Source organism: Corapipo altera, unplaced genomic scaffold, assembly GCF_003945725.1.
Source record: "Corapipo altera isolate COAL_440 unplaced genomic scaffold, ASM394572v1 241, whole genome shotgun sequence".
Taxonomy (NCBI): domain Eukaryota; kingdom Metazoa; phylum Chordata; class Aves; order Passeriformes; family Pipridae; genus Corapipo; species Corapipo altera.
This window is the reverse complement of record NW_020885157.1, coordinates 63,822-76,962: the sequence shown is the minus strand read 5'-3', so window position 1 is coordinate 76,962 and position 13,141 is coordinate 63,822. Positions and strand designations below refer to the sequence as shown.

Here is a 13,141-nt window from a genome sequence, read left to right as displayed (position 1 = left end):
CCCCCCCCGTGTCCCCACATCCACCCACAACCCCTCTGTCTCCCCACATCCCTCATGTCCCCCCATGTCTTCATCTCACCCTATGAACTCCCATATCCCCATTGTTCCCCCATGGCCTCCCCATGTCCCCTCATGTGCCCCCGTGTCCCCCCCATGTCCTTCATGTCCCCCCCACATGTGTCCCCATGTCCCACCTGGGCAGCAGGGCAGGTGACACGCTTGCAGCTGCCAGTCCCTCCTGTCCCCATCGTCCCCGCCGGAGCTCCGGCTGCGTCCCCGCCGCTGGGTCCCCTCCCCACAGGTCACTGAGCAGCTGCTCCAGGGGCCCCAGGGGCCCCACTCACCCTGTCTGGGGACATGGGGTACCCAGGGTCACACAGCATCACCTGGCGTCACCGAGGTCACCCAGGGTCACCTGGGGTCACCTGGGGTCACCCAGCACCACTCAGTGTCACCCGGTATCACAGGGGATCACTCAGTGTCACTTGGTGTCACCCAGGGTCACATGGCACCACCGGCAGTCTCATGAGGTCATTCAGTGTCACCTGGTGTCACCTGGTGTCACCAGGGGCCACCCAGTGTCACTCAGTGTCACCTGGGGTCACCCACTGTCACCCGGGGTCATTCAGCATCACTCAGTGTCACCTGGTGCCATCTGGAGTCACCCAGGGTCACTTGGTGTCACCTGGAGTCATCCCGTGGCACTGGGTGTCCCCCAACGGCCCCTGGTGGCACCTGAGGCCACCTGGTGTCCCCCAGCCCTGCCCAAAGTCCTCTGGGTGGGGCACAAGAGAGGCGGGGCATGAGAGGGCGGGGCTGGGAGCAGCGAGGGTGGTGGTGGGTGGAGCTTCAGTGGTGTAGGTGTGGCCTCACAGGGGAGGGGCTTTTGCATTGGGTGTGGCCACTTGGGTGGAACTCATCCAATGGGATGGGGCTAGAAAGGGTTTGTGGGCGTGGCCATGGAGGTGAGATGAGTGGGGTCTGGTGGGCGTGGTTTTTAGTGGGCAGGGCTTTGTTGTGGGTGGGACTTGTTGTGGGCGGTGCTGGTTGTGGGCAGGGCTCGTTTTGGGTGCGGCTAACCGGCAGGAGAGGCAGCTGCCGTGGGGGCGGAGCCTGTAGCCGTAGGCGGGGTTGAGGCAGCAGTCAGCCAATGGGACGGGCTCATCACCCAGTAGCTCCACGCAGGCCCCGCCCCCCTCAGCCTCCTCCAATCGGGCGAAGCACCAGACGGGTGTGGCCGCTGGGGGCAGGACCATGAGGGGTCACAAAGGGTCACTGGAGGAAACGCTCCCCAGTGTTCCCAGTACTGCCCAGCATCGCTCCCAGCATCCCCCCCCCAGCCACCCCCAGCCCCTCCCAGTGCCCCTCAGCCCCCTTTAACCCTCCACTTCCCCCTCCCTCTGCCAGGCCCCCAGTGCTTCCAGAATCCCCTCAGTCTCCTCCAGCACTCCCAGTGCCCTCCCAGTCCCAACCCCAGTGCCCTCCTAGTCCACTCCAGTACCCCAAGTGCCCCTACTCCATCCCAGTCCTCCCAGTCTCCTCCCAGTGCCCTCCCAGTCCCCCCCAGTTACCCTGGTCCCCTCCAGTCCCCCCAGTCCCCTCCAGTCCCCTCCCAGGCCAGGACCCCAGTCCCTCCCAGTCCCCCCAGTACCGCTGGGCCCCAGGGCAGCGCAGAGCAGCAGCAGGATCAGGCCCATGGGCGCCATGGGGGGAAGTGGGGGACGGTGGGGAGAGAGAGGAGAGGGAACTCTGGGGTCCCACCCACAGGAAGGACCCAGCAGCCTCTTCCTTCCCCCCATTCCAGCCCCAAATTCCGCTTTTTTTCACTCATTTATTAGAAAAAAATCCACCACCAAAACCAAAAGGGGGAAGGGGTGGGGCCACACTGGGGGGAGGGGCCACTCGAGGTGCCCCCACCCAGGGTGACGCTGGAGGGGGTCGGGGAACCCCCCTTTGGGGGGAACCCAGACACTGTGGCCCCTGGGAGGGCATGACCCAGGTGGGCACATCCGGGGAAGGGCGTGTCCAGGGAAGGGCGTGTCCTCACAGTGGGTGTGTCCAGGGGGCTCAGGGGCCTTCGCTGAACCGTGTCACCCCCCCGGGGCGGGACCGGGTGGGGGCCTGTGGGGACAGTGGGGTCACACAGGTCACGCGGTGCCACCCCCACAACATTAACCCCCCGCCCCTCCCCGTGTTCCCAGTGTCCCCCCGTGTCTCCCCTATTGTCCCGTGTCACCTCCAGCTGCCACCCCGGCCTGTTCTCTGTGTCTCCCCATGTCCCCCTGTCCCACCCTTTTCTCTTGTCCCCATGTCCCGCTGCCCCCCCCAAGTCCCTTTGTCCTCCCCAGTGTCCCCATATCCCCCCCATCCTGTGTCATCTCCAGCCCCTGCCATTCCAGCCTGTTCCCTGCCAACTCTCACGTCCCCGTGTTGTCCCCTCGTCCCGCTCATACCCCCCCATCCCATCACCCCATGTCCCCCTCATGTCCTCCCACGTCCCCCTTGTCTCCCTCTGTCCCCTGGTGTCACCTCCACCCTCCTCCAGCCCAGCCTATTCCCTGTGCCCCCTCATACCTCCCCTACATCCCACTCATGTCTGCCCCCATCCCATCCCTCCCACGTCCCCCTGCCCCCTCTTGACCCCCTTGTCCCCCCATGTCACCTCCGGCCTCCTCCGGCCCAGCCCACTCCCCTCCTTCCAGCCCATCGCCTGCAGCATCCGACAGCCCAGGGGGGGCTCACGGGGGGGCCCCTCTGCATCCCTGGGGGGCACCATGGGGGGGAGTCACTGGGAATCACGCACTGCCCCAGGGACCCCAATCCCACCGGGGGTCCCAGCACCAGCACTGGGGTCTCCACACCCAGTTTTAGGGGTCCCACCCCCACAGCACCCACTTTCAGGGTCCACCACTCTCATTTTGGGATCCCCCCACGCACCACAGTACCCCCTTTTGGGGTCTCCACTACCCATTTTTGGGGTTCCTCACCTTACAGCACCCAGTCTGCGGGGCCCACCACCCACTTCAGGGTGCTCAGTTCTCAGTTTGGGGTCTGCCATCCAGTAACACCCATTTTTGGGTCCCCACCCCCCTTTGGGGTCCTCCCACCTCCATTTCAGGAGGGGTCATTCACCCCACCTTCAGCTGTTGGCTCCCCCCACACTTTAGGGGTCCCCAAGCCCTCCATGTTCAGCCCCCTTCCCCTCTGAGTCCTGGGGTGCCCTGGGGGTGTGTCAGGTGCTCACCCAGGGGTCGGGGGGGGTCCCCCGAATTTGCGCCGCTTGGGCTCGGGGGGGTCGGGGCCCCCCTGCTTCTCCCGGCGCTCGGCAGCACGGTCCCGGTACTTCATCTGGGGGGGCAGCACCCATGGGTGCCCCCAGCCCCCAGCCCCCCAGGAGTGCCCTCCAGCCCCCAGGGACCCCTCAGCCCCATGGGTGCCCCTCAGCCCATTGAGGGTCACACAGCACTCGTGGGGGGCCCCCAACCCCCTGGGCCCCCCCAGCCCCATCAGTGTCCCCCACCCCACTGAGGGGTCACAAAGCACCCATGGATGGCCCTAGCCCTCCCCCTGCCTCCTCGTGCCCCCCCCCACCCCACTGGTGCCCCCCAACACCCCTGGGTGCTCTGGGCCCCCCCCAGTTGCCCCCCATGTCCCCCTGATCCCCTGGGTGCCCACCCAAGTTCCCCCCACACCACACTGGGATCCCCCCTTTCCCAGGAATGCTCCTCAGTTCCCCCTCCCCGGGTGTCCCCGCCCCTCCAGGTGCCCCCCTGCCCCTCACCCCCCCCGTGCCCCCCATGTGACACCTCCATGTCCCCCCGCTCTGGCCCCTCAGAGGGGGGCAGGTGGCTCCGGCGCTGCAGCTCCAGGTTTTGCTGGGGAAGGGGAGGGGGGACACCCCGTTACTGGGGCTCCCCAAGATCTCAGGAGGGGTCCCCCAAACCTTGCAAGAGCCCCTGATATCCCCCCAACATCCCGGGGGGGTCCCTAAAACACAAGGGGCTCCCCCAACCCCCCTTAGAGAGCTGTGACACCTCTCACCGGGGTCCCACCAGCCCAGGGGAAGCTCCTTGCTCTCCCACGGGGTCCCCATCACCCCAGGGTGCCCCCCCGGATTTGAGGGTGTTTGGGGGTACCTTGTGCAGCCCTAAGAGCTGCTGGTGCAAACCTGACACCCCCCAGTGTCACCCTACGAGGCCATGGGAGGGTTCCTGATCTCTCGGGGGTGTCCCCCTTATCCCAGGGTGCACCCCCGGATTTGGGGTGATTTGGGGGTACCCTGTGCAGCCCTGAGAGCTGCTGGTGCCTCAGCAGGGTCCAACACTCTCAGTGTGACCCTGCCCCTTGGGGGCCCCTGATCTCTGGGAGCATCCCCATTACCCCAGGGTGCCCCCCCAATTTGAGGTGTTTGGGGTACCTTGTGTGCAGCCCCGACAGCTGCTGGTGCAGCCCTGACACCCCCTGTGTGGCCCTGACACCCTCCAGTATGACCCTGCCAGCCCCTGGGGGGGGTCCCTGATCTCTGGGGGGTGTCCCCCTTATCCCGGGATGGCCCTCCGGATTTGGGGTGATTTAGGGGTACCTTGTGCAGCCCCGAGAGCTGCTGGTGCCTCAGCAGGGCCTCCCTGCTGGGGAACTGCCTCCGGCACAGCAGACACGCCAGTTTGGCCCAGTCTGTCAGCGGCTCCTCGGGGGGTCCCGGGCCCCCCCCCCGCTCCCCCTCCTCCTCGCTCTCGCTCTCGCCGCTGTACGCGGCCACCAGCCCACGGGGGGGGCTCTGGGGGGGGAACAGGGGTCAGAGGGGCTGGGGGGCTTTGGGGGAGAGAAAGGGGTGTGGGGAGCTGGGGACCAGGTGGGGGGATAAAGGGAACGAGGGGGGTCCTCAGCATCCGGGGGGGGTCTAAGGTGTCTGGGGGTGTCTGGAGTGTCTGGGATGGGGGTGGGTTTAGGGATCCAAGGGGATCCCAAGTGTTTGGGGAGGAGGTTTGTAGAAGATCCCAGAGCCCAGGGAGTTTTTCAGGGGGTGTTGAGGTTTAGGGGGGATGTCAAGAGAGGTGTCTGGGGTCCAGGGGATGTCTGGTGGGTGTCAGAGGGCTCTGTGGGATGTTGGAGGGTCCAGGGGGTGTCAGGGAGGTCAGGAGGATGTCAGAGGATTGAGGGGTTCAGGGTTGGGGGTCTCACCAGCCGCTCGTCGCTCGCCAGCCGGGGCAGCTCCAGGGGCAGGTGCTGCCGCTCAGCCAGAGCCCCCTGGGGAGGTGGGGGGGGGTCAAGGGGGTTGGGGGGCTCGTGCAGCCCCACGGTGCCCCCAGGGGTCCCCCACATCACCCCCACAGCCAGCACCTCCCCTCCAGCAGCAACCCCAGACCCTCATGGCACCACCCAGCACCCACCGCCACCTCCCTGGACCCCCAGACCCCCCAGTGCCTCCCGGCACCCACCATGTAACACCCACAGCCCCTCCTACAGTCCCTCTCATACGGCCCCATGCCACCCCCAGCCCCCCACACAGCCCCCCCAGCCCTCCCTGACCCCCCAGCCCTCCCCCAAACCCCCTCAAACAACCCCCACAGCCCCCCAACCAGCCCCTCAGCCCCCCAACCCTCCCGGCCCCCCCGCGCCCACCCAAAGCCCCCTCAGACACTCCCCCCGTCCCTCCTGTCCCCTCCAGCCCCACCTTTTTCTCCAGGATGGCGTATCCGGCGTCGGCCGCCGCCGCCTCCCTGCGCTCGTCCTCGCGGGGGGGCCGGGGGGGGCCCCGCGCTGCGCCCGCTCTCCCGCTGCTTGTTGAGGCTCCGCGCCCAGCGCTCCATGTCCTTGGCGATCTGGGGGGGGCCGGGGGGCTGCTGGGCTGGGGGGCACCCCGAGGGGCTCAGAGACCCCCAACCCCCTGAGGGGGAAGGATGTGGGGGGGTCAGGGGGTACTGGGGGCCTGTGGGCAGCTGGGGGTGATGGGGAGAGACACAGCAGGGACTGGGGGGCTGTTGGGGGACCCACGGGGGATATTGAGGATGCCCACGATGCTGTTGGGGTGGGGGAGGGTCCATGGGGGTTCTTGGACATCCCTGGGATCTGTGGCGACTCACAGACCATACTGGCCCCCCCCCAGATGGTACAGAGGAAGTCTCTGATGACCACAACTGCTCTTGGGGTCTCTCCCCTCACTTCTGAGAACCCGGGAGGGCTCCTGAGCCCCCCCCAGACCCTCTGTTCTTCAGTTCCCCACAAACCTGCTGGGCTGTCTTGGTCTTGTGCTTCTCCTTCTTGTCCTTGGGCTCTTTGGGGGGCCCCGGGGGGCCGGGGGGGCCGGGGGTGGGCTCGGCGGGGGGCGCGGCCACGTAGGTGCGTCGGTCCCCGTCCCAGTACAGGTACTGCCCCGCCCCCGCGTCGTAGTAATACTGGGGGGTGGCAGAGGGGTCAGGGGGGATCCCTGCACCCCAAGACGGGCCCTCTGGACCCCCACCATCCCCCCCAGGGCCCCAAAACCATCTCCCTGCACCCCAAGATGGGCCCTCTGGAGCCCCAGTAGCACCCCCAGCACCCCAAAAATCATCCACTGCACTCCAAAATTGCCCCCAGGACCCCAAAACAGGACCCTAAATGCTCCCCAACTCCCCCTTTTTCACCTCAAAACACCTTCCAGCCTTAAAATGACATTTCAGGCCCAAATTCACGCTGTTTGGGCCCAAGATTTGGCTGGAAGAGTTTAAAGGTGTCTCCTGTATCCCAAAACTTTCCCCCTCACCCAAAAAACCTCCCACTGGCCTCAAACAAACCTGTAAAAAGTCCTTAAATATGAGAATTTTCCTCCAAACACCTTCCAGCCGTAAAACACTATTTTCAGCCTCAAATTGCACTTTTTTTGCCCAAAACTGTGCTTGACAAGTGGGGAGGACCCCCCAACCCCCTAGTTCCTCCCCGTGCCCCCCCAGAAGTCCCACCTGGGAGTGGGGGTCATAGTAGAGGCCGGTCAGGGGGTCGTAGTAGTACCCTGAGGTCTCGTCGTACTGGTAGGTGGAGACGTCGGGCACGGCTGGGGGGGCACGGGGGGTCAGGGGGGACCCCCAAAACCCTGGGACAGCCCCCAAGATCTTGGGACCCCCCAAAACTCCCCTCAGCACTACAGAAGTCCCCCTCAGGACTCCCTAAAACCACCTCAGGACCACCCCAAACCACGAAGGACCCCCTCAACATCCCCCCAGACCACCCCAGGACACCCCCACACCCCTCCCAGGACCCTTCCCCAGGCCTCAGGCCCCCAACAGTCCTTTCAAGCCCCCCCCAAGCTCTCCCCAGGCCTCCATTAAAGCCCCCCCAAAGCCCCCCAGCCCCCCTAGTCCCACTCACGGTACTGGCCATAGGGTTCAGTGCTGGGGGGGGCGGCCGGGGGGGGGCCCAGCAGGGGCTGCATTCGGGGTCTCAGCCTTGAGGGGCCCCGAGTAGACCTGAGGGAGATGAAGGACCCCAAAATTACTCCCCACCCCAAAATCCCCCCTGAACCCCCAAGTCCCCCTGAGTCTGCCCTTTTCTGGGGTCCCCCCACCCCATTTCCATCCCCCCCTCCCCATTTTAAGCTCTCCCTTTCCCGTCACCACTTGCAGCCCACCCCCAATTTCCTCAATTTTTGGGGTTCCGTCCAAACTCAACCCCTCCTCCATCTGTTGGGCCTCCCCTCCTCTCCCACCCCCCCTCTTAAGGACACCCCCCAATCCTCCACGACTTTTGGGGTGCTCTCCCTCCCCCCTCACTTTTGGGGACCCCTCCCCGATTTTGGGGACCCACCTGTCCAGGGGCTCCCGGGGGTGTCGCCGTGGGGGTCTCGGCAGCGGGGGAGGGGTAGGGGGGGCCGCCGGGGGGGGGGCGGGAGAAGGGGCCGCCCCCTCCCCCCGCGGGATCCTGCGCCGGCTCCTCCGGACCTGCAGGGGGCGCCAAACGCTCGGCAGGTGCCACCACACCTGGGAGGGCGGGGCCACACCTGGGGGCGGGGCCACACCTGGGAACACAGCGGGGGGGCCACACTCACCTGGGGCGGGGCCATCGGCCTTGCTGGGGGCGGGGCCCGTCAGGGCGGGACCGGGGGGCGGGGCCGAGCTGCCCTTCAGGTAGGCGGAGCCATAGATAGTGGGGGCGGGGCCAGCAAAGGGCTCCTCCGATTGGTAGAAGCCACTGAAGTCGGTGTTCGGCTCCTCCCCCCCTGACCACGCAGAGTCACCTCCCGGGGCTGCCTGCGGGGGCGGGGCCACATCAGGACACGCCTCCTATACTGCAAACCCCGCCCACACATCACCAACCCCCACCCCATTCACCCACCAGACCCCGCCCCCCAGTGAGCTCCACCCACTCCAGCCCCTCCCACTGCACCACTCCCCTCCCCGCCCCGGCCCCGCCCACCTGTGACAGCGCCCATTGGGCGGCAGCGATGGCCGTGGAGGCGACGGAGGCGGCGCTGGCGCGGGGCGGCCCCTCCCCTGGCCCCGCCCCCTGCACCTCCCTGGGGGTGGAGCCGACAGTCAGGGGAGGGGGCAAGGACTGTGTGGGCGTGGCTTAAAGGAAGTGGGTGGGACATCAGGGTGGGAGTTCCCACCCAGCAGAGGGGGTGTGGCTTCACTGTGGTGGGCGGGGCTTATGCGTGAATAGTGCAATGGGGCAGGGCTGGTTATGGGGCAGGGTTGGTTATGGGGCAGGGCTTGGGGCACCTGCAGGGAGAGCTTGGGGCAGTCACAGGGTGTCCCAAAGCTGGGCCTGTGGGTGCGGCCTAGAATGGGTGGGGTTTGGGGTTATGGGGGCCAAGGCCTTTAGGGCATGGCCTGGCACTGGGGTGTGGCCTGCCCAGGGGTGTGGCCTGTGCCAGTCATGGTCTGGTTGGGGGTGTGGCCATGGGGGTGTGGCCAGGCTGGGGGGTGTGGCTTCTGCCAAGGCACAGCCAGCAGTGGCTGGGAGTGTGGGGATGAGCCAGGGGCGTGGCCCACGCTGGGGCGTGGCTGGGCGTGGCTCTCACCGCTTGGAGCCCTTGGCAAACTCCACGTTGATGCTCTTGCCGTCGATGTGCAGCGGGGGGTGCAGGGCCTGCAGCATCTGCAGCAGCTGCGCCGCCTCCTGGGGGGGTTTTTGGGGTCCCCACGGTCACAGTGGTGGGGTGGAGACCCCAAACAGGCCCTGGTGTCCCACCCACCCCACGCAAAGCACTCTGGAGACAGCCCCGTGTGGGACACCCCAGGGACAAGGCCCGGGTGTCTGGAAGGGTTTGGGTGTCTGGGAACACCCGGCTCCCTCAGCCCCCACCCCGACAGTGACCGGCCCTCCAGGGTCCCCCAGCCCCCTGATGATGGTGGTCAGGCCCCCAAACCCCCTCCAGCCCCCTCCAGTGGTGACCAGCCCCCCAGGCCCCCCCAGGCCCCCACCACGATGGTGCTGAGCTGCACGAAGGCGAAGCCGCGGTTGAGCTGCGTCTGCCGGTCCTTGATGACCCTCACGTTGGCGGCCGAGAGGGCAGCGAAGGGGGCGAGGGCAGCCAGGATGGACTCCAGGCTGCTCTGGGGGTGCAGGTTCCGCAGGATGATGGCTGAGGGGGGCAGGGCAGGGGGGGACACACACACAGTGTCAGGGGGAGCCAGGTTTGGGGGGGACCCAGGTGTGCAGGCATCCCTTAAGGTTCTAATAACACTCTCAAGACCCTCCTAAATCTGTATTTAGGCTCTTCTGGACCACCCCCCTCCAGTTCCAGATCCTTCAATCCCCCCTCAAGGCCCCCAGTACCCCCAAATTCCCCCTGGACTTGCCCACAGACCCGAAAGGCCCCTTCGAACCCCATAAACCACCCCAGGATCCTTCAAGACCCCCCCTGTGTCCCTCCAGACGCCACTAATCCATCCCAAGACCTATCAAGTACCTCAGAAAACCTCCAGGACCCCCTTCAGCCCTCCCTAGACTCCCCCCAGACCCCCCAAGTCCCACCTCACCTCTTCCAGAACCCCCCAAAAGCCCCGTACACCCCTCAGGACCCCCATAATCACATCAAGACTCCTGGAGATGTCCCCAGATCGTCTCAGAACCCCAAAGACCATCACAAAAATGCCCTTAACCCCCCCAAGGGTCCCCCCAACTCACTGTCATTGGCGTTATCGGCTCCGGGCTCGGTGCCCCCCTGGGACCCCCCAGGGGGCCCCCCCCAGTGTGGGGCCGTAGGCCTGGGGGAGGGGCAGCAGCCCCCCCCCTCCCGGCACCAGCTCCGGCCGTGGCCCCCCCGGGCCCCGCTGCTCTGCCTCTGCACCCCAAAACAGCCCCCCAGACCCCCGTCAGCCACTGAGCCCCAAAATGGGGGGTGAACCACCAGCTGGGGGTTGGACCCCAACATTGGATGGTCACCCCCAAATTCTGTGGGCAAACCCCCAACCGAGGCTGTGAAACCCAAACCACCCCCCGCCCTCCAATTCCAATCCCCCCCCCCAGTTCATTACCTGAGCCCCCAAATTGCTCAGTTCACCCCCAAACTCCTCCCCTTTCCCTGCGACATCTTTGGGGACAGTTTTGGGGACCCCCCAGGGTAGTTTGAGAGCAAATCTGGGAGCAAGTTTAGAATTTTGGGGACCTCCTGGGTGTTGGGGAGAACCCCAATAGTTTTGGGGTGAGAACAGCCACTTTTGGGGCAGTGCAGGGGAGTGAAAGGGGGCCCACAGGGTTCTGGGGTGAATCCCAAGGGTTTGGGGTCACTCACCAGCTTTGGGGACTCCACACTTGAAGCATTTCTCACGTCGCTTGAAGTTCTGCACCCCACACTGAGACCCCACAAATCCGTCACACTCAGAGCCCCCCGGACCCCCAAACCTGCCCAGAGACCTCCCAGCTGCAGCACCCCAAAACAATCCCACTCTGAAACCCCCCTGGACCCCCTCAGACACCCCCCAAGATTTCCCAGGACCCCCCAGTCTTCCCCCCAGACCCTCCAAACCCCTTCAAAACCCTGCACAGCCCCCACCAACCCCTTTGCACCCTCCCAAGAACCCCCCAAGCCCCCCATTCCTCCCAGGACCCCCAGAAATCCCCTCAAGAACCCCCAGGACCCCCAAAATTCCCCCTTCAGGACACCCCCCACCCTGATGCCCCCCCGGTTCTCTCACCTTGGCACAGAGCCAGTCCTCGTTGATCTTGGGTTTGGGGTCACTGTAGTGCAGGGACACGCGGTGCCCCAGGAGGGTCAGCCCGGCCTGGGGGGCACAGTGGGGGCAGGGGGGTACAGGGGAGGTCAGGGGTGGCACAGGTCAGTCAGAGGGAGCACAGAGTGGGTCGGGGGGGCACAGGGACACACGGTGACCCAGGAGGGTCAGCCTGGCCTGGGGGGGACACACGGGGCAGGCACCACGGCTCAAACAAGGGGGGCACCAGGACTTGTATTGGGGGACACCAGAGGGGGCACCAGGACTTCTTCTGGGGGGCATCAGAGCACATGGTGGGGGTGTCCTAGTTAGAGCAGCCGGGAGCAGTTCATCACTGGGTGGCTGTAACCCAAACAATGGATTCTACACTCTCCATGTCATTTCCTAGGAACTGGTAACAACAAAACATCTGCAGCAGCTGCCCACAGCACACCTGATCCCTCAGGCCATAAGCTGGGTGTCAGGAAGCCTGAGAGACAGGAGGATGTTCCTCTCCTCACACCAATGACTCGGGTGGGATAACTCCCCTCTAGGGAGTCATTAGCACCTCCACACCCAGCCTGAGGGGTCACCTCTGCTAATGGGCCACCAAGGATCCCAAAAGTATCTCACAGCTCACAGTCACCCACTGTGGAACTCCCCACCCTGGGGGAGGTGCTGGGCATTCCCACTCCAACCTGAGGGTGTAGAATCTTGGGGTCTTGGCACTTCTGGGCCCCACTTGTCGCATCCAGAGGAGGACCAGAACCTCGACCAGACTGTGACCAGCACTCTCACCAACAGGTTTTCCCTCCCCTTTTACTCTCCACTCAGGGGGACCACGTGGGGCTCAGCACAGGGGCCAACAAACACCACTCTGTTCGTGCCCCAGGCTGCTGGGTTACACTTCTGGGTTTTGTGGATTAAAACCAATTATTTGTCCATATAATTGTATTTATTGCACTATTGTTATTAAACTGTAACTCTGACTTACACTCTCTTTTGAGTTGGGTTCATTTCTCCTGCCAGTTTACCTGTAAACCAGCACAGGGGGGCACCAAGACTTGAATCAGGGAGCACCAGGGCTCAGTGTTGGCACCAGGTCACACAGCCCTCACACCGGGAGCACCGGGGGGCACGAGGGGGTACCAGGGCTCCACTGGGATTCTCCCCAGGGCCCCCAGCCTTGCCCGAGGCCTCACACAGAGATCTGCCCCAGGATTTGCCCCAGAGGGCACAAGGATCTGCACCAGCACCAGCACAAGGCTGCACCAGAGCCCACACAGCGGAATCAGGGCTCCCACCACAAGGGCACGAGGCCTCCCACTGTCCCTCAGAACAGCCCACACACAAAGGGCATGAGGTTCCACACCAGGGCTGGCACCAGCAGGCACGGCTCTCGCCCCAGGGCTGGCACCAGGGCCCCACCCAGGAGCCAGCACAGAGGGACACACCAGGCACCACCAGAACACACCAGGGCTGGCCCAAGATAAGCTCGGGGAGCACCAGGGCTGGCACCACCAGCACAAACGCCCGCCCAGGGCTCACAGCTGCCCTCACACCACAACCCCCCAGAGCACCCCAAGACTCACCCAGAGCTGCCCCAGGGCTGGCACAAAGCTGCCCCAGGGCTGGCACAAAGCTGCCCCGAGGCTCACACGGGGGGCACAAGGAGCTCAGCATTTGCACGAGGGTCTCACAACCATTGTCCTGCACTGCAGGGTGCGGGGGGCACCCGAGGAGCTCGGCCCTCACAAAAAGGGCTCAGTCCGCACACAGGGACACCCCAGGGTGCCACCCAGACATCAGTTCCCACACAGACCCACCGGAGTCTGTCACACAAAGCACTCAGGGGCACGCCAGGGTCTCGCACGAGGGGCTCAGTCCTCAGCCAAGGACGTCAGATCCCACACAGGGGCACCCCAGGGTGTCACCCAGGGGCTCAGAGCCCACACAGAGACACCCCAGGGTGTCACCCAGGGGCTCAGAGCCCACACAGAGACACCCCAGGG

The 13,141-nt window shown here is 65.3% G+C and overlaps 1 protein-coding gene across 1 annotated transcript in view; it reads right to left on the bottom strand.

Annotated features, from left to right (window-relative positions):
* Nucleotides 1-200: 200 nt before the first annotated feature.
* The window catches only part of RBM10 (RNA binding motif protein 10), a 16,758-nt gene continuing 3,817 nt past the window's right edge, over nucleotides 201-13,141 (bottom strand). Inside the window, 22 exon segments of the mRNA XM_027631037.1 lie at nucleotides 201-349; nucleotides 1,081-1,240; nucleotides 1,652-2,121; nucleotides 2,663-2,762; nucleotides 3,245-3,348; nucleotides 3,807-3,875; nucleotides 4,583-4,777; nucleotides 5,182-5,247; nucleotides 5,675-5,738; nucleotides 5,740-5,822; nucleotides 6,228-6,395; nucleotides 6,939-7,030; nucleotides 7,345-7,442; nucleotides 7,780-7,972; nucleotides 8,021-8,222; nucleotides 8,389-8,488; nucleotides 8,996-9,093; nucleotides 9,399-9,559; nucleotides 10,105-10,178; nucleotides 10,180-10,261; nucleotides 10,712-10,772; nucleotides 11,115-11,201. Coding sequence (XP_027486838.1) covers nucleotides 2,068-2,121; nucleotides 2,663-2,762; nucleotides 3,245-3,348; nucleotides 3,807-3,875; nucleotides 4,583-4,777; nucleotides 5,182-5,247; nucleotides 5,675-5,738; nucleotides 5,740-5,822; nucleotides 6,228-6,395; nucleotides 6,939-7,030; nucleotides 7,345-7,442; nucleotides 7,780-7,972; nucleotides 8,021-8,222; nucleotides 8,389-8,488; nucleotides 8,996-9,093; nucleotides 9,399-9,559; nucleotides 10,105-10,178; nucleotides 10,180-10,261; nucleotides 10,712-10,772; nucleotides 11,115-11,201 — 2,151 coding nt within the window. The 3' untranslated portion in view covers nucleotides 201-349; nucleotides 1,081-1,240; nucleotides 1,652-2,067.